Here is a 21588-nt window from a genome sequence, read left to right as displayed (position 1 = left end):
TATTAAATAGTTTACAATATGGTATATCACTGTAAAAATATATTACTTTTAGGTACAATTAGGGATGGATACATTTCAAAAAGTAGAATATTATTTTATATTAAATGAGGTATTGTACCAACAATCAATTTATATTAATACCGCAGATTAAAAAATAACAGAATAAATAGTTCTTTTATACTACAAAAATAAACTATAGAATACAACAGTATTAAAAAAAAAAGTTATGTCTCGCCGAGATTCGAACTCCGGTCTCTCGCTTCCTAGCCCAACTCCTTACGCACTGCTCCACAGTAACTTGCTTAGCGATAATTCAATGACGGTATATAAACAAAAAAACAGGTTTATAACAATACCTTGACGGTTTGAACTGGCGCGCGGAGCGTGCTGACCAATAGCGCCTGTTATCACCTGTGAAGTAGCGACCAACCTGCGCAATATCATACCTTGTATTCTTTGTACCATGACTGCGCATCTAAAGAAGATCCTCTATTTTTTTACTTAGCGGTTTAAATTCTAGTATTGAATAAAAACCGAGCAAGTCTTCATTAGCTCGGCGCGTAGAGCTTTCTTTTCTTTTTTTTTTTTTTTTTAAAAATATTTAATTCAATTATAATACAAATTAGATTGTAATGATCTAAACATAATGTCTAAAAATAAAACTAAAAAAGTTGGCCGTAATTTTTTCTTGCCTCATTCATAAAAATATTTAATTCTTTTATAATTTCATTTTAAAGATTTAAACATAATATATAAAAATTAACATTTTAATGCTTTATTAACGTAATTTCTGCCTGTCTTATATTTTTTTCAGCTGTTGTTTATTATTTTAATAATACTTTTTTTAACAGATTGTTATCTAAAAGCTACACAAGTTTATATTCAGTTCGGTTTGTAAGATAACGATGGAAAACAAAATTATATCTGGTTAAATTAAATAAAATAAAATAATAATACTTTTTAAACAAGATGATTAATGTTAATGTGTAGAAAATGCGCAAATCTATGGGTAGAATATTTAATTACATAAAAAACTAGCAAAGTAATGTGAAAAAAAAACGCACCATTGTATCTCCACTCATAAACGAGAAATCCCAAAAATCGCACGAAAATGAGACACCCTGTACCCATGGGATGCGCAGTAGTGAACGCAACCTACCGGCGCGGCAGCCAGACCATCCTAAACCTATTTAATAATTAATTACCACAATAATCCTTCAAAACAAATGAAAGTATCAAATTCTATATACACTACGGATCATAAACCTATAAACGCCATTCGTTCTGGTGATAAAAAAAAACAAATATTTAATACTTTACTATCAGAACATAAACGAAAAAAAAAAATAAAAAAAGTTACACCCCCAGCCGGTATCGAACCACTGACCTTCGCTTCATAGGCGAAAGCTCTACGCGCCGAGCTAATGGAGACCTACTCGGTTCTTATTCAATACTAGAATTTAAAGCGGTAAGTAAAAAATATAGGATATTCTTTGGAGGCGCAGTAGTGAACGCAACGTGTATGGGCAGCCAGACGGCCTGTACGCTGTTCCAGAGAGCATAATAAAAGATATATCAAAGAGCCAGACGTCTTAAAATACTTTCTCGAAAACGTTGCTAGCTCTTAGACTAGAAAGGCCATCTCACAACTATCCACTTAGGAATGCGGAGCACGATCTTTATCTGCCAACCCCGAGCTCAGAACTAGTCTGTGGAACTAGTTAAAGGTTCAATACTGTACAATGGCAAGAAAATGTACAATCATTTGCCATTGAATATCAAGTCGCTTTCATTTTTTCCCGCATTTTGCAAAGCTCTGAAATTATACTTGCTGGAGAGAGCCCTATATGCGGTAAACGACTTTTTTGTTGATCATGAACAATTTTGAATTTTAAAATTTTGATCATCTCACACACTGGTCCCTATTTTTTTTTAGTTTAATATGTTAAATGCTAGGCTTGAACATATTTCGACCGAAGTATCCCGAACTCGGGCCTCCCGAGATCGGGATACTTCGGTCCTGCATCGGGTTACAATTTTTTTTTATTTTATTTTCGTTAATATTCTGATTGTGAAATATTAAATACATATCTTAAACAATAATTCAAGGATTTATCTCTTATACTTTTCGAGATAAAAATAAAATATATGTAAAATTGACAGAAATAATTTTGAATAAACATTGGTAAAATTATGAATTGAACATTTTTAAAGTCGATATTTGAGTTAAAACGAAAATCGGAAACACAAGTCGTTAGGAAACTAGAATTAATTCAATTGATATTATCTGATTTAATTAATTATACGATAATTCAAAGTTTATGAATTATAGTCAAACTTCTTTAATATTATTTTGAATGACCCGAAAAAAATAGAAGGATAACCTACAAAAAGAAATAAGATCTCATTAAAAACATAGAATGTAACAAAATGCCAAGTCTCGCAACACAATTCCTCCGCTATAAAAAGTTGTGAGATCTCATGTAAAACCAAGTCAGTTTATTTGATTTAGTCTCTCTTCTCTCTTTAAGCACCCCCAAGCAGCAAAAAGAAATTCTAAAAGGATTGAATTATTTTATAAGAGATTTTATTAAGCGTTTGGTCTCGACCATTCTGTTTTTTAATAAAAGTTGTCATATTAAACTATTTTCTAGTGGTTTTTACAACGTAGGTATCCTATAACGCATTAAACGATAATTTCTTTTAGTATGATATAACACTTAATGAGACAATGCTATATGATAACAAACATATTATTTTATTAGACTCTTATACCCACCATTTAAGAGTTCTATAATATTCATATAACTAGTAGTCACAAGATCATATAATAGTTACTTAAACTTGTCTTATTAAAGTTGTATTACGTTGTATGTTTTATTGCGTTAAACTACGGTGCTGTATACAACATTCAGGAGGGATTCATTTATAATAAAATGGTTGCATTATAATTCGCCATGTTTAAGGCAGAATTTTTGTATGGCCTATGACCGCCATTATATGAAGCAACATTAAAAACATCAAAATAAATTGTAAAATGTTATTTTTGAGAACTATTTTGTGATAAGATTTCCACATACAGTAATAAAGTGTTTAATTAAATTAAAAACAAGAATTTTTAAAAATTTTATTTTATTTTATTGTTTAAATTTATATGTAAACCTTAATCGAAATTAAAGCGCTTTAATTTTTTCCCAAATACATACCTATAATCTACCAGTAAAATTTTCGGCGCAAAATGTCCCTACTTTTCAAACCCTATTAATGATTCTTTATATTACATATTTGTTGTACCTTCTGGCTCTACCCGCCATTTTCATTGTCGAGTAAAGTCTCCTTTTTAACAATCCACATCCTCTAGATTCATTTTACGACACGCTTAAAATATAAATTGCTCCTACCCAAGTAGCATTTTCACGACTTGCGACCACATATTTACTAAACACACCGTTGGATTAGTTACAAAAAATAGTTAGCTCCCTACCTTGGGTATTAAAATAAATTTAAACGTTTTTATAACGTTGTGCCGACGTTGGACTAGTACTACAGCAAAGTAGAAGCTTCTGCGACGTCGAATAAACGTTGTCTTGTAACCTTTTTTGCTTAAGTGATCTTTAGGTGATTTGGACAACGTAGTTACAACGTTGGATAATATAGAGTTTTCCGACGTCAGTTTCAGGACCTATTCCAACGTTATGCAAACGTCGTCTGTTTTACTAATTCCAACGTTGTTTAGATTTCCTTATTCTTACGTTGGTAGGACGTAGAGTCACTACCTTTTTGCAACTGTATTGAACCATAACCTTAAATCTTAAATTTTCAATTCATTGTTCTGTTCAGTCAGACAGTTCAGTGCTGTTTTTGTTTTTATAAAAAAAAAACTTAATTAAAATGGGACATAAGAAAGGTACATATAAAACTAAATTTAAATATACATCGACATATATTACCGACACTTCCTCGTTTATTTAGATTATAGAGGGCGGCACAAGCTAGACTCTAGAATGACTAAATTAGGCAATCTTGCGACTAGTATACTACCTGTTAAGGCCGAACTGCGACTTTATTAGTCCAGTATGCGACTACTCGAACTACTCCATCTTAATCTCCAAAACAACAAAGTTAAAGCCGCCATGTTGTTAAATAAGAAAATGTTTCGTTCTTAAAATAGCAATTCCTGCTTTTTGAATACATTAACTTGAAATATTTGACCCTAAAAAATACGCGGAAACAATTTTTTCGAATGCGAATAAATTATTCTCATTTTACTAAAAAAAAAATTCAAGAAAATTTTTAAAACTTCTTTAATTTCAAGGCCCATTAGTATTTTTTAAAGTAGAAACAATACATTTATCAATAAAGTTGTTTGCGTTTAACTTTTTACCTTGGGTAACGAGTTACAGAGTCGGTTAAAGTGTTTCAATAATTATGATCTTCAAACATCCTCCACACTTAAATACTTTTGTTTTGTTTTCCTTCACTGCCATCTGACATATGTCTCTAACTAAATTATAAATATAATATTTTTACTATAATTATCCCAATTTAGGATAAAACGCGACTTAGACGCCATATTAGTTTTGTATTTCTGTGAATTAGGATTTTAAACAACGTTGCAGTTTGTACTAAATTAGGCTTCTAGCCAACGTCGGTATCCAACGTCGTTTCGACCCAAAAATTATTCTCCAAACTAGTCCAGACTAGGGTTGGTACGAGGTTGTGCCGACGTTGCGCCCCGACGTTTGGTCGCGTGACACAACGTTGTCCCGACGTCCAAATGCTGCTTGGGTAATATTCTTCGGTAAAAAATAAAATACTCTTGTACCTCGCTAAATGATCAAATGTTTTTATTGTTCTGTTTCCTAGATGTGACCACGTAATACATAATAAAACTAGTTTTATAATAGTCATATAACGCTGTGTAAAATAGTTGCATAAGAGTTGTATACCCTTTTTATAGAACTTCTATGCTACTAAACGGTTGTATAAAAATGGGCCTTTTTTGGTTGTAAAGCTATCATATTACGGTCATATAGCACGTTATATGAATTGGGGTATCTTATAAAAATTATCACATAGCTGTTTATACAGCCTTTATAAAATAAAATTTGCTACTTGGGCCTATTCAACAATTTTGGTATAAATTGTTAGTATCAATATTAGTCATCTTTATTTCTATAAGAATTATAATGACTTGGCATTTGCACGATATGATATTCTACAATAGTAATTAAAAAACTTTATTCTTAAGTGCACCGTTTATTAGGTTTACTTAGTAATCGAAATCGTAGATTATTCTTTTTTATAATTATGGTGCCGTGCCAAGTCATTATCATTATTATAGAAATAAAGATGACTAATATTATAGAGATACTAAATAAAATAAACTGACTTGGTTTTACATGAGATCTCACAACTTTTTATAGCGGAGGAATTGTGTTGCGAGACTTGGCATTTTTTTACATTCTATGTTTTTGATGGGATAATCTTTTTTCTCTAGATGTCACCTAGTATTTCAATGATAATACTATTTTAGGAAGAGTTGAAGAGAAGAAGTATTTAGAAGATTCTATTGTAAACGAACTGTTTATGCAATATCAATCTGCGGGACAGGCGTTTTTAATAGATGCTAAACGAGAAAATGTGCAGCTGCAGCTTGAAGAGGAATATCGTAAGAGGTAGGTAGAGTCTAGTATTTCATTAACGAATGTGGTCTTGGTCTTGCCTTTCGTCTAGCATGCAAGACTCTTGCAGTCTTGCATTTTTCTATACAAATCGTCTATACAAATAAAATTGCAAGCTACAATAGAATAGATTATTAACACCCTGTACATTACTTTTCAGAATTAATTCTTGTGCTGAGTTTAAAGGTAGAGAAATAAACTTTACTGACAAATGGTATTGCTTCCTTAAATTTATACAGGGGTATCAAAAATTGCTGATCTATTGTAAGGATTTGTTTTATATAAAAACTTCGTTATTTTAAATGTAACACCCTGTATTTTTTAAAAATATGTAGATGGCTTATAGATGGCTGGTGTCGCCATGGCAATTTTCTAGTGACAGTTAGTAACTATTTTTAAAGTCAACATTAATTTATGGACATTATTATTTATAACAGTTTACTAAGATTTGCCTACAATAGTTTAATAAGTAAGTATTCATTATTTGATAATGAAAAATAAAGCAGTATCTGCTGCCGGAACGAATGGATATGTTACTAGTGATTTTATTTTGTGAAGAAAATTGCTTCTTGGCCTCAAGGGCTTATGCTCAAAAATATCCAAATAGGAATCTTCCTGATAAGCGTTCCTTTGAAAAACTACTTGCACTATTTCGTAGAGCTGGTATTGTGGTTTATAAAAAAAACCTATTAGGCAGCCTATCATTGGAAGTAAAGAAAATGAATTAGTTATGTAAAATAGTATTAGTATAGTTAGTATTAGTTATGTAAAATCCAAAGTGTATGGTCATAATAGGGCTACTAATCTGGATGAGCTTCAAGTAAAAATACGAGAGGCTTTCCAAACTATTAGCCCTAATATGTTAGCCAATGTCAGACGGGGATTTTACGACCGCCTAGGCTTCTGTCTAGCACAAGAAGATGGTCTTTTTGAACACTTGTTATAACTTTTTTTTATTTAGAATAATATTTTACTTTTTTTTGGGTTTAGAGAATTTATTTATTTTTAGTTTTGCCTTGTAAACACACTCAAATAATAAATATTTAAGTATTTTCATTTTAAATGTTACCTTAAGTAAAGGCAAACACTTAAAATGAAAATAATAAATACTCGGCACTCCTCGCGTCGTATTCCTAGTCTGTCACGACCGACTCGTCCAGGCACAACTGCAACTACGTACTGCCTGACCAGCCGACTAGCCGGCAGTGAATCTCGAGTACGAACGCAAAATGGGTAAACGTAAATTCGTCCGGCAACTTGCTATGTAACTAGTAGCCTGGTCTTCTCTGTATACGTGACGTGTAGTAAACCCAAAATAAACCACTTGATTATGAAATTTATTTTCGCTCTTATTTACTTCTTATAAAAAATAATTAGGATACGTCAACATAACATAGATAAATTTAGTATTCATTTGATTTTTGTATGCGTCAGTGCATTATTAGTTCTTCCAAATTTTTATAACTTTGCCGTATAAATACTGTGCTATTTTTGCGTTTATTAAAATAGTTAAAATACTAAAATAGTAGTTATTTTTTAATTTTATTTATTGACGATTGTGTGCATGTGCAGGTGGTCAAAATTTTTCCGAAAATTTGTGTGGTTTTCCGTAGTCCGATCTTTCAATTATTTAATTTTATATGGTATATGGCTATTTTTTAATGGGAAATTTTGAGAGGTAGCAATTTTTAAGAGAGATGAGATGAACTTACAATTAATTTTAAAAATACATATTTGTATTTTAGATGTTTTAATAATATTAATTAGTTGAACTTAATAATCATATTTAAGTAATGTAGTTAAGTAAATGGTTATCGAACTCAAACTATGGGGTGAGAAAATTAAAATGAAAGTTTTACACGTCCCAATTTAAAAAAAAAATTAACGATGTTTGTATTTTGTTTATGCTAATTCTCTTACATGTAGTTTTTTGCGAAGAAATATTTCATTTATTTTTGCCAGTAAAGTAAATGCCAGTAAAAGTAAATATAATTTTTAAATAGTAATATAAAGCACCTAATATAAATAATTTTGATTTCTAATTTTTTATTTATATTTTTGTTCCATTACACTGCATGCTTAGAAAATTAATAAATGTTTATATTTCATGATTTTAAAATTTGTTGTTAATATAACAAATTAGTTCTGTAATTATTATTATTTAATAAACCAACGTTGCCAAAAAATTTAGAGACTATATTATTTTTAAATGGGATCTAATATAAATATTTTTTTTTTGTTTCGTTTCTTTGACCTGTATACTATATATTTTTTTGTTTTCACTCTTGGCTTTAGGTCGTTGGGGTTGCAAAGATTCCAGTAGACATCGGGTATTGAACCGATAAATGTGTTTTATACAGAGCGATCTGCAAGGAAATACGTACGTGCTCGTAGTAAAGTGTAATGTCCAAAAACAATTAAAACAATAGTTAATATGTGTTATTGTGTTGTTCAGTTTAACAAATTTTAACTCTGTAAGAATCTACGTTCAAGAGGCTTGAAAAAAACATATACTGTCGAAACGTCGTCACAAAATAAAAAAATAATGAACAAAATCTAGAAACATCTTTGCAACCCCAACGACCTAAAGCCAAGAGTGAAAACAAAAAAATATAAATAATTTTGACATCTAATTTGTTGTTTATATTTTGCTACTACTTAAAAAAAATTTATATTAAATCATTTTAAATTTTGTTGTTAATAGGTATAACAAATTATTACTGTTATTATTATTTATTAAACCAGTCTTTGCTTAAAAACATTAAAAATAATTTTCTTACATCCAAAATAACAAGTATTATTGCAGTGTAACAACAGAATATTAATAAAAAAATGCAGAATATATAGACATACTATCCCTAACTAACTAAAGCCAAACAATAATATTCTTTGCTAATATCAACTAATACCAAAATATGGCAACAGCGCCCTTCATAATGTATTTTCTGTGTAAATACTAGCACCTCAGTAAAAAAAATAATGTGTCCTTATCTATATCTGACTCCGCAAAAAATCAAAGATGCCGGCTTCTTTCATAGCATTGCCACCGACCGCTGTCGGGTTTCTCGGAAAGAAACCTACTTCGCCGGGCGACAACTAAAATTCAGTTAATATTTTATTATAATCGATCCTGACGAATAAATGAATTTCATAAATGAATGAATTTTATAAATGAATGGTTTTTGCTGCCGAATTACTAGAATACAGTATTTCAAGGCATATGACGGATCTATTCGATAATTTTTATTCGAATAGTTTTCAACGAATGTTTTCTTACTAACTATCGAATTATTCGAATGAATTGCAACTATCGAATGTTTCGATAGTATTCATTCGATAGTTCCCACTACTAATTTACATGTGTGGAACTTGAAGTACTGACAGAGGTATTGATTGGGTCGACCGGTCAACTGCGACAAATCTGCTATATCCCCTTCCACGTCTCTTAGCGATGTGCACAGTTTCTCGGTTTATTTCATACATTTGGCAACGTGTTTACTGTCCTCTCTTTGTTCAGTACATTATAAACGCATTGTAGTCTTCTTACATACGGAAATCCCGACCCAAGACTAACCTTTCCCAGCCCTTAGTATATTTTTTGTTAACAATTTTAATAACTAATAACATTTATTGAGAACGTAAAACAAAAGCAACAAATTGTTGAGTCTACTCTACATTATATTTTTACACGTTTAAATGAAATTAGAACAGCTCTGATGAATCGAAATTTAAGTCAGTCATATTAATCCCCTATCGCGCTCCGCCTAAGTTTGTTGATACGATCCTTCCTTAATCTTTTAATTCATAGATAATTTATTCAACATTCTGAAAGTGTATTAGAGACAACCTGTGATAGTACTCTTTCTGTCATGCATATCCTCTCATAGGCAGAATAAAATAATTTTTCAATAGGCTAATCGTTATGTTTTATTTTTAGACAAATGCAGGTATACCAGGAAGTAAAGAAACGTTTGAACTATCAAGTCGAATTGGTGAACATTTATAAGAGAATACAGCAGAGGAATTTGGTTGAATATGTTACGAGAGAAGTATCAAAAGCGATAACGCCCGAGATGCAAGACAAATTGATCCATTTTTCTATCGACCAGATCGTCGAAGAATTCAATAAAGGAGGGAAAAAATAATATCTCCACCAATAGGTGAAATAATTATGTAATTTAAGTGTATTATATATTTCTTAACAATATTTGTTGTCTACTTCTTTATTCTAGTTCGTAAAATGTATTTTTTTATCAAGGCAAGTAAAGTGCGAATCGACCTTGTCGCTTGAGCATAGATAAAGGTGCTCTTGAGTCAATAATGGATGCGCCAGTGTAAGAGTCAAATAAATAATGGTGGTGACCTTTTCTCAGCTAATTCATACTCTGCTTGCTTTAAATCATTTTTGTTTATATTCAAATTGGAGTCATTCTTATGTTATATATTCGTATTGTTTGAATTTTACATAGTTATATCGTTGGTTATATTGTTTTCATTCCTATATGGGTATATTTTTCATATTATTATATTTATTTTGATTCTTATTTTAAAGTTGAAGTAACAAAAAATATCTTCAAAATGAAAAAAAAATTGTATCAACGGTATTATCATGGAATAATCAGTAAATCTTATTCCATATTATTTTTCGCTCGTTTAAATAGACGCCTAAAAATTATGACGTCACTTATTGTGTATTTGACTGGATAAGCACTAGATGGCGTACCTAAAGAATCATATTGGAGGCGTACCGACTTCTTCCGTAACCGGAATATTACTTCCTGGTTAAATTTATGTTATTTTTTATTTGTATTGCTATTGTTATTTAAAATATGAGCTTTATTGTGTCGTGTTAAGTTATGCGACTGTGACATTAACCTTATTCTAATATTCTTATTTTTATAAATAAAATATTATGTTAGGATTGTTTTGTTTCATCATTGTTTTCCTTATGGAGGATTTTAACAGCTGTACCCTGAACTTGTAATCTTCATTATTAGTCATAGAAGAGGACATTTTTGCGGTAAGTATTGTACGATACTTTCTTTCTTTCTTTGATATGTTTACAACCATAAGCAAGTCGAAAGCGCAGGCTGCGCAAAGCGTTGCATCGCTTGTACAGGGTGGTCGAAATTGGTCTGTTTTAACAGAGAAAACCTATTTCCTGACTAGATAGAGCAAAACCGACATAGATGTCATGGGCTCGATTTCTGAGAAACATTTAATGGCCTAAACCGCCTGTTCATATTTTCACTGCCAACCGAGATACGTAAAAACGTTCTTAAGGCACTTTTTTAAGCACAATCCAGTGGCGTAGTCATTTTTTTCTAAACTTGCTTTTTTAGTCAGAAATAATAAAAAATATAATTTTTTAAATGGAAATCGTAGTTGACTATGAACTTAAAAAATTGCTGGCGTTTAACCCTTTCCAACGATATAAAGTTTTGTGTATTTTTTTCTAAAAATGAGAGAAATATTACGTGTTTTATCTTTGTATCGAAGCGGGCCTTGATTTTGTGTAGACCTATAGTTGCCTAATTATTTTTTATTACAATTTAATATTCTATATCATTATTTATCTGCATAATTAAAGACTTGAAAAGGTAAATCAACATTCTATATTAGTATTACCATTTACAATTAAAAAGCCAGGGTTACAACTGCACTATTAAATGGATAATTTAGAGAGAATTGAATTGGAACAAGGGATCCCATATCTTGGCCTGCTAGGTCCTGTGATGTAACTCCTTTTGACTTTTTTTATGGGGGAAATTAAAAGGCCTTATATATAAGGGAAGAACCATTGGGACAAGAGATGGAATTACAGAAGACTACTAGGCAAGCTTTTGGACTTATTACACCAGTTCGCCTAATAAATTGTTGTAACTCTGTGTGCAAAAGATGCACCCCCTTAACATCTTTGATTATTTTTTTTTAGAAAACTATATTCGTCACTCAAAAAATACTTTTTTTAGTTTTATTCTTTGTTTATTGTGTTGATTTCAATTGTAATTACTAATACTAATATAGAATGTTAATTTACCTTTTCAAAAGTTTTTAATTATGCAGATAAATAATAATATAGAATATTAAATTGTGATAAAAAATAATTAGGCAAATAGGTCAACACATAATCAAGGCCCGCTTCGATATAAAGATCAAAAACCTAATATTTCTCTAATTCTTAGAAATAGATGTCGATAACTTTAGATCATTGGAAAGGGTAAAACGCCAGCAATTTTTTAAGTTCATAGCCAACTATGATTTCCATTTAAAAAATTACATTTTTTATTATTTCTGACAAAATGAGCAAGCATAGAAAAAAACTGACTACGCCACTGGATTATGCCTAAAAAAGTGCATTAATAACGTTTTTACAGAATTTTATTATTCTGCAAAAAAAAAGTTATGGGCAATTTTCAAAATGGTAAAAAATTCAATAAGACCCCGTATCTCAGTTGGCAGTGAAAATATCAACAGGTGGGTTACGCCATTAAACGTTTCTCAGAAATCGAGCCCATGACATCTATGTCGGTTTTGCTCTATCTAGTCAGGAAATAGGTTTTCCCTGTTAAAACAGACCAATTTCGACCACCCTGTACAAACAGAGTGTCCCATTTTAGTTGAAATCATACGGTATCTCCGTTATTCGTGAAGATAGAAGGGTGCGGTTTGCACAAATCTCTGCCCCTTTTTTGTCAAACGGAAGATGCTGTCAACAAAATTTTCATAGCCCTCGTCGTTTCTGAGCTACAGGGTCTTTTTGAAAATTTTGCAATTTGGAACAGCCCCCGTATCTCCGTTATTATGAATGATATCCAGAAGGTGAAAACTGATTGTTGTAGAACTTTTTACGTAGAATACAGTGGCGTAGTCTGTTTTTCTACGAAAAAAATATTTTTGAAAATATGAACTAAAGTTATGTTTTTTCAAATGGAACACCCTGTATATTTATAAATCAAATAATCCGCTTTGCTATGAGCTTCTCAAAAATATATATCACTCCATATTTATTTTTTAGGTTGAGGATTTATATACCAATCACGTAAAATATATAGGGTGTTCCATTTAAATTAAACAAGTTATTGCCGTTTAAAGCTAGTAATTATTTAATATAAATTTTTGGACACTCTGTATAAGGTAGTAAAATTTTTTATTATTGCAACACAATATCTGATCAATAAATAATCTTCAGTAAATATTTAGTATTAAAAACTTTGATACCCTTGGAGAAATAAAGCCTTAATTTTTTTACTGCAATTTCATAAAATTGAAAATATTTCAAAAACGGTAAGGTTTAAGTGATAAGATAAACCTTAATCAAATTTACCTTTATTTCAACCGTAGAATCTAAAAATAGAATAATATACAAGGTGTTCCATTTAAAAAAATACAACTATATTTTTTACTTATTTGGGACACTCTGTATCTTGTAAAAATATTTTTAAATTGTAGCTCTAATACACCTTCAACGAACCCAAAACTTACAATTTGTAAAAATCTAATCATTTAGCTACAATATTCCGTGTCGTATGTGGTGAACAACCCTGTATAGTATACCTAATCTGTGGTAATATACTTGATATCATATTTATATACAGGGTGTTTCAAAACAAATGCGAAAAACTTCAGGGGGTGATTCTTTGTTCAAAATAAAGGGTAATTTGCTTCATAAACGTTGGGTCAAAAATCAACCATTAGGGAGATATCGCGGTACAAAAATGGCGGAAAAATAATGTTTTTATTTTTTATCTTGAAAACGAAAAGAGATAGACTAATGAAATTTTATGGAAGCATTACTGTTATGAAAACACACTTTCAGGTAATTTTTTTATTTTTTTAAAATGAGTGGAAGGGGTTGAAATAAACTATCCCTATCATTCTTGTTAACGAAATTTAAAGAAAAATCTTATCAAACACATGCAAATGCTTTAATTTGGATAGTTTAGTTTGTTTAGAAACTTTTTTACCTCTTGTGTTTTTTTGATAAAACTCACCGATTGGAAATTAAAAAATATAATGTAAAGCATTACATGTCAGAACAAAAAACATTTTTAGATTAAGAATCTAGTGATAATAACGATAATAATAATCATCTAGATAATAACGTATTGCAGTAGAGTAATGTCAAATAAAATAATATTAGAAACATCCTAAAAAGTAACAGCGGTCGACTAGATTTTTTCCTAAAAAAATTACAGCAGCCCACTAGATTCTTTATCAGAAAATGTTTTTTGTCCTGACATGTAATGCTTTACATTTTATTTTTTAATTTCAAATCGGTGAGTTTTATAAAAAAAAATACAAGAGATAAAAAAGTTTCTAAACAAACTAAACTATCCAAATTAATTTTTTTGCATGTGTTTGATAAGATTTTTCTTTAAATTTCGTTAACAAGAATGATAGGGGTAGTTTATTTCAACCCCTTCCACTCATTTTAAAAAAGTAAAAAAATTACCTGAAAGTGTGTTTTCATAACAGTAATGCTTCCATAAAATTTCATTAGTCTATCTCTTTTCGTTTTCAAGATAAAAAATAAAAACATTATTTTTCCGCCATCTTTGTACCGCGATATCTCCCTAATGGTTGACTTTTGACCCAACGTTTATAAAGCAAACTACCCTTTATTTTGAACAAGGAATCACCCCCTGAAGTTTTTCGCATTTGTTTTGAAACACCCTGTATATCATATTATATAATATAATATTATGTAATACTTTGATATCATATTTTTTTTATTTTCGGGAGAGTTCTTAAAATTAAGAGCAACCAATTAAAACAACAGCTTGTTATAAATATGAAGTTTATTAACCTTAAGTGAAGTACTCATATTTCCATTTGTAATAATTATAAAACAAACTTAATATCCTTAACAGATAAATACTTAAAGAGGAGATTTTACAAACAACATATATATTTACAACTAAAACGATGCATTTTTACAAAAATACACGTCTTACATGCGTATCCTAAGTGAAACAGAATAAACTTAATAGTTAAATCTAGGTGCGTTGATTTTTTGTCTTTTTCACGACTGCCGACGAGCTCTATAAAAATAAACGTTTCGTATAAAGTTAACCGCGGAAGAAACTACTGTAATACTATTTTGTTCGCTTCTTTTTTGGTTTGGGTTCCAGATCTTCATCTTCTTCCTCTTCCAATTCTGGTGGTACCTTCAGTCCAATTTGTTTGGCTCGTTTGGCGAGATACTTTAGCAATCGCATACCGCACCTTATGGAAAAAAGAGATATTTATAGTCGGTGAGTCAAAGAAAGAGTGAAGTTCATTATTTCATTTGTTTTGAGAATTATGAAAAAATGTTAACTACAGTCGGTTCAAAGAGTCAGGAAAGATTTCGACCGACGACATCCAAAAAATAACAGAAAATACAATTTATCTGTGAACTAAAATGACAGTACACAAATGCCAATGTTGTGAATCCTCCCGTTGGGCATATGAGTTGGTTAAATCAGTTTTAGAAACTGTTGAGATACACAATATAAAATGATTTGTGAGTCTATCTGGTACTTCAAAAGTGTTAGCACCCTATGTTTTATTTTATTTTTAGATTCTGCGTTTAGAGTGTTTTTTATATATGTGTAAAACTGGTAATTTTTGTAATACACTCACCGGCACGGAAAACGGGCACCTTAAAATTTTGATGTATTTTAAAGTTTAATATATTTTGTTCTAGTGGGCCGATTTTGATGATTTTTTAAGCAATATGTAGCTAAATTATTTGACTTTTTAGTATCTCTTTCTAAATTAAAAATGAAAGTTTTCATCGGTCGCTTAAACAAGGGAAAACAAAATGGTGATATTTTGGTGAAAATTTGAAACACCCTGTGGAGTACGTTAACAAAGCAAGAAATTTAAAAATAATTTTATCACCCAAGTAGCATTTTCACGACTTGCGACCACATGTTTACTAAACACAACGTTGGATTAGTTACAAAAAATAGTTAGCTCCCTACCATGGGTATTAAAATAAATTTAAACGTTTTTATAACGTTGTGCCGACGTTGGACTAGTACTACAGCAAAGTAGAAGCTTCTGCGACGTCGAATAAAACTTTAAAATACATGAAAATTTTAAGGTGCTCGTTTTTCGTGCTGGTGAGTGTATGTTAGGTTTCAGTAAAAAACAGGATTTTAAATATTTTGCTTAAAAACAAGTGTTTTGAACGTGTTTCAAACATAATTACATGTTTTAAACATTTGTAACTGTTCAAAACATCTTGAAAACTCTTTTTTTTTCAATAAAAAATAGGAAAAACTCGTTTTAACTATTTAATAAAAATTGGTCAAGTGCGAGTCGGACTCGCGCACGAAGGGTTCCGTACCATTCATTATCTATAGAACATTAGACACTAGTGATGTAAAAATTCTAAGTAATCGTTACAAAGTAACAGTTACTTTACGAGGACTCGAAGTAACGCTTACTATAGTCCGTAAAACGAATAACTTTGAATTTGACAGTTCCCGCGGGCTTTTCTAGTGTTAATTTTATTAGGTTAGCAACTTGCGGCCATGCTGACGCAATGCCGTCTCTAATAGAACAGCCTCAGAGCGAGATTTATGACGTCACGCTAGTTAGATACTACGGATTAATAAATATGTTGTAGAATACATGGAAAACATAATTATTCCTCGTATTATTGGTTTGTATTTTTAAAAATGAAATAGTTTACATGAAATATACATAATATAGAGTTAATAAATACAATACCTATTTATAGTAATAAATACTTTGGCAAATAAACTATGAACCATACAAATGCAGCAAAATGTTTTAAAATATGGCTGAAATCGTACTCCATAGTCAGTGTAGAAAGTTTTTGTGTTAAGAATAATAATTTAAAAAAATATGTGGTCATCTTTTGACAAGTTTATATTAGTTTATTAATTGCAGTAAACATTATAATATATAAATAAATGTTGTGAATGCAAATAATAATACATCACTATTAGTAGATATTGAATGTTTTTTGTTAAATTAGATCGATTTTCAAACCCCAAAATTTAAAATATATTTTACATGTTACGCATTATCTTATGTACCACATTATTTGTATATTGTAAAACATTTGCTGCATTTGTATGGTTCATAGTTTATTTGCCAAAGTATTTATTACTATAAATAGGTATATATTATCTTCTTAATCTAAGTATATTATATTGTATTTATTAACTGTATATTATGTATATTTCATGTAAACTATATTTCATTTTTAAAAAAACCAAAAATACGAGGAATAATTATGTTTTTTCCATGTATTCTACAACATTTTATTAATCCGTAGTATCTAACTAGCGTGACGTCATAAATCTCGCTCCGTGGCTGTTCTATTAGAGACGGCATTGATCTAATATTTAGAAGTGTCAAAAGCTGATGACATTTTACTTTTGTCAATTATGACATTTCGTGTTGATTTTTGCAAGAAGAGGAAGAACTGTCACTTGTTTTATTATTTTTCCTTTTCTATTTCATGAAAGTAAAAGAGTTACCTATCTGATTCGTTCAGGCACTCAATTTAAAGAATATCAGTAACTTTTTTGACAGAGGGATTTTATATTTGACATGTTGGTAAAAAATAACGGTCAAAATTCAAAGTTATTCATTTTATAGACTATATTTGAATTTAGGACTCGTTACTCGTTACTAAGCTAATTCGTTACTTTTGCGCCGGCAGTAATCGTAATCCCTGGAAATGCACGAACGGAGAACTCGAAACTCGATACTGAAATATTTCTTACTTCGACGTAGGTTCAGTTGTTATCAATATGTTTATGTTTAAAGTGTTGACTTGACGCCGGCCGGTTTTTGGATCGCAAATGTGTGATATTTTTATTACAATTATTATGATTGGCTCATGCCAACCCGGAGGCGGTCTGTCCCTTTGCCGTTTGTTGTCGCTTTTTATTTACAGAATAGAATTGTTTATTTAGATTAACATGACTTAGATATTAATTAAAAATGGATTCACGTTAGTCACAAAAAATGTTAACATCTGAAAAAGCAGAGCAAATATTTTTCTTCTTCAAAAAAGAATAGATATTTCGCCACTTACACTGTAAGAAAATCTACAAAATAAAAATAGTAATTTTTATTAAACACTGCTGCGTTAATCCAAAGGACTTTTTTGAAGAGATGAATCCGCCACGGAGGAATATACATTTTTTTAATATTTTAACATTTTAACAAAAATATATACATTTTTTTTAATATTAAAGTATTTATTACTATAAATAGGTATATATATATTGTATTTATTAACTGTATATTATGTATATTTCATGTAAACTATATCATTTTTAAAATACAAACCAAAAATACGAGGAATAATTATGTTTTCCATGTATTCTACAACATATTTATTAATCCGTTGTATCTAACTAACGTGACGTCATAAATCTCGCTCCGAGGCTGTTCTATTAGAGACGGCATTGGTCTGATATTTAGAAATGTCAAAAGCTGATGACATTTTATTTTTGACAATTATGCCATTTCGTGTTGATTTTTGCAAGAAGAGGAAGAACTGTCACTTGTTTTATTATTTTCCTTTTCTATTCCACGAAAGTAAAAAGAGTTACCTATCTGATCCGTTCAGGCACTCAATTTAAAGAATTTCAGTAACTTTTTTGACAGAGGGATTTTATATTTGCCATGTTGGTAAAAAATAACGGTCAAAATTCAAAGTTATTCATTTTATAGACTATACATATTATTAAAAACATATTATTCAGTACTTGAATACCGAGTATTGAAATTATCCTATTAAGCCCTTACACTAGAAGAAAGTAGAAACCCCTTATAGGTTAAACCGAGCATGCAACGAAGATCGCCGCGCACAATAAGTAACGAAGTTCCACGTCAAGCCTAAGTCTTCCAACCTGTACCCAAAACAATGATTATAAAGTAATGATATTAAGTACCAAAGTAACGAGTAGCTAAACTAACGAGTCCAAAGTAACGAGTCCTATTACCAACAGTAACTAGTAGTTACGAGTCCATAAAAGTAACTAAAGTTTACATCACTATTAGACACTATATTATTATAAACTTTTTTTCCGATTTAGCTGAAATTTTGAATACGCGTATAAGTGATTTAAAAAAAATGAAGAAGCACATTACTAAAAATTGTATTAATCAATAATAAATATGTAAAAAGTAAAAATAAATATGTAAAAATTAAAAAAAAAACATTAAAAAAAGTCGTCTTGACTAGGATTCGAACCTGCCTTACTACGGCTCCAACGTCATAGCAGCGTAAAAAAAATAACCAAAGAAAATGTTTTTAGTTGAAAAAATTAAAAAATAATTTTGAATATGTCATAATTGCTACTTTGATAAGAACCGATTGGTAAAGTTATACAATTGTACTTACTTGTAAACATCAGCATCACTGGAATTATAGGTACTACAATTTTCAAATACGAGAACCACATCTTTTAACACCTGACTATCTGTACTGTAATCTCCAACGTTTAATTTGTATTTTATCGTACCGAAATCCATAGGGTTTGAAATGACTTCATAATAATCAGGTACCTAAAAAAAGTTCTAAAAATTAAGATTTTTTCTTCCGAATTCAAGAAAATATAGCGCCCGCTAACGTGAAATTTTTAGTCGGCTGATTATTTAGTTGAAGAATTGAAAGCAATATATTCATAAATATGCAAAATATGGCATGTCAGCACGCTCTTATAATATGCTTTAAGATTATATTAATTTTATTTATTATTGCGTATATGTGTATATCAGTCTTTTTCCTTCAAAACTGACAACACTTTGTAAGATATTTTATAAAATGTATTTCCTAACCTCTTTTTGTTGAACCGGTCTGATGAACGGCCATGCGTCTTCGTGCTTCATGACGTCACTCAGTAACTCTTGCAACGCCGCGTTATGAAGAGGAAGGTCTTACGCGTTTCTTCCGTCGTGAAGACCTTACGACTCGACTTCCACCTCCGCCATCGGAATCTTCTAAAACAATAAATACCAATAAATACCGTACCAACTTTAAACAATAAGATGTATTAATTGCAGAGTCTACAAAAGCAAACCAAAAGCATATGACGAATGTTAACAAATAGACTAATGCATAGATAACATTTTATTGAAAAGTTCTATATTCGAGGATTTTTCTAGTTTAAATGTCAGCCAATATTAAATATTTCTACGCTATGGTTTATCCTAAACAACGGCGGCGTATGTTCAACCCCACGACATCTAAATAAAGGGAGACAAAACTAAACACATGGCCAAAATTCTTGGACCCCCTTGGTATTAAGAATAATATCAATTTATTTAAGTAAACTTTTTTCCTGCCAAGTGTATGATTTTGGTATTTTAATGCATAAAAAACGGCTCGCAAAAAATCAAATTTAAGTAAACAAATGCAGTATGAATAAAATATGTTCAGTAAAACATAGACCATCGCATCGCAAAGTTCGCATCTTTTGTGCAGTTTTACATTTAAAATGCCGGGTAATCCGATTTCTTTGTTCAATAGAGCCAGAATTGTCGCTTTACACCAAGAAAATTTTTGCACAGTGATCAGGATCCTAAATTTGTACCAGGAAACTGGAAGCTTGGAACGAAGGCATGGAACTGGTCGCCCTAGGGTAACAGATCAAAGAGGGGATCGATACCTGGCAAATTTTGTCCGTCAAAACCCAACAGTTTCCATAACAGCTCTACGTGGCCATTTTACGAGGACATATCGCAGAGTAATATCCTCAATGACAGAAAAAAGGAGATTACATGCCGCAAATTTAATATCAAGAAGACCTTTACGTGTACCTAGACTACTTCTAAGACATGTTGCTGCACGTCTAGATTGGGCACGAGACCACAGGGGATGGCTTTTAGCTCAGTGGCGGAACGTGCTGTTTTCGGACGAATCCAGATTCTGTTTAGTGAGTGACAGTCGGCGCAGTAGGGTTTGGAGAGGTCCTGGAAGGCTGGAAAGACTAGCCGTTCCACAAGAAGTTGTTCCCTATCAAGGTGGAACGATTATGTTCTGGGGGGTATACTGTTCAACCGTCGCACAGAGCTCATTGCTCTTGAAGGGAATCTGAATGGCCAAATGTAAGCGGAAAACATTACTAGAGCCATAATTTACCCTCTCCGTGATGAAATGGGCGAACATTTTATCTTTATGGATGATAATGCCAGGCCGCATCGTACCCAAAGGGTCCAACAGGTCTTAAACGAAGGGAATATTGAAAGATTAGACTGGCCGGCAAACTCTCCCGACATGAATCCCATCGAACGTGTTTGGGATTATGTTCAAAGACGAATTCACTAGCGAGATAACCCCCCTATAACTCTTGAGGAACTACGAATTGCGGCTCAAGAAGAATGGAACAATATCCCACAAAAAACTATCAATAAAAAGGAAGACATAGACTATTAAAAGTACCAAGGAAATTTTTGTTGATTTTTTTTGTTAATTTTAAAAAATAAAAAACTGCGTTTCTTTGCAAATTTCTCTATTTTATTTTTTTCTCAAAGCCCGAGCATTTCAATTTACAAAAGTTTGGTAGTTTCTTAGTTGCAATAGGTTTTTTATTTACTAAAATAAGATGCAGCAGTTTTGAAATAGGTCGGGGGTCCAAGATATTTGGCAATGTACTTATTTACATTTTTTCGCGATCAAACATCGTTTTCAACCAAAATCGATGATACCAAATTTTAGCGGATTACGTTATATCTACGACTTTTGTTTGAAAATTAAGTATGTTATTATTATTATTAATGCTTTTTTGGGTACCTATAGAAAGGGCGTACTAAATATAGTACGTATATCATTTTAGTTAAAATACATAGATTATTCCTTTGAAATTATATTTAATTTTCTAATTAAATTAAATTAAAATTTATTATGGAAGTAACTGCGACA

At 30.9% G+C, this 21588-nt stretch overlaps 2 protein-coding genes across 2 annotated transcripts in view; one reads left to right on the top strand and one right to left on the bottom strand.

Moving 5' to 3' along the window:
* Nucleotides 1-9891, top strand: part of LOC115887226 (ATP synthase subunit b, mitochondrial-like) — a 28543-nt gene extending 18652 nt beyond the window's left edge. Inside the window, exons 3-4 of the mRNA XM_030906591.1 lie at nt 5537-5678; nt 9622-9891. Of these exons, the coding sequence (XP_030762451.1) occupies nt 5537-5678; nt 9622-9829 (350 nt within the window). The 3' untranslated portion in view covers nt 9830-9891. The remainder of the gene's footprint in view (nt 1-5536; nt 5679-9621) is intronic.
* A 4576-nt stretch (nt 9892-14467) lies between these two features.
* On the bottom strand, nt 14468-19600 carry LOC115887227 (histone acetyltransferase gcn5-like). Its single transcript, XM_030906592.1, has 3 exons — nt 19506-19600; nt 19069-19232; nt 14468-14912 (listed from the first exon to the last, which is right to left on the bottom strand). The coding sequence occupies exons 1-3, from the start codon at nt 19554-19556 to the stop codon at nt 14783-14785; spliced, it is 345 nt and encodes a 114-aa protein (XP_030762452.1). The 5' UTR covers nt 19557-19600; the 3' UTR covers nt 14468-14782.
* Between the last annotated feature and the right edge of the window lie 1988 nt (nt 19601-21588).

The sequence above is a fragment of the Sitophilus oryzae genome, unplaced genomic scaffold, assembly GCF_002938485.1.
Source record: "Sitophilus oryzae breed Bouriz unplaced genomic scaffold, Soryzae_2.0 scaffold_556_pilon_pilon, whole genome shotgun sequence".
Taxonomy (NCBI): domain Eukaryota; kingdom Metazoa; phylum Arthropoda; class Insecta; order Coleoptera; family Curculionidae; genus Sitophilus; species Sitophilus oryzae.
Note: the sequence above shows the minus strand (reverse complement) of the source record. Positions and strands in the feature narration are given on the sequence as shown.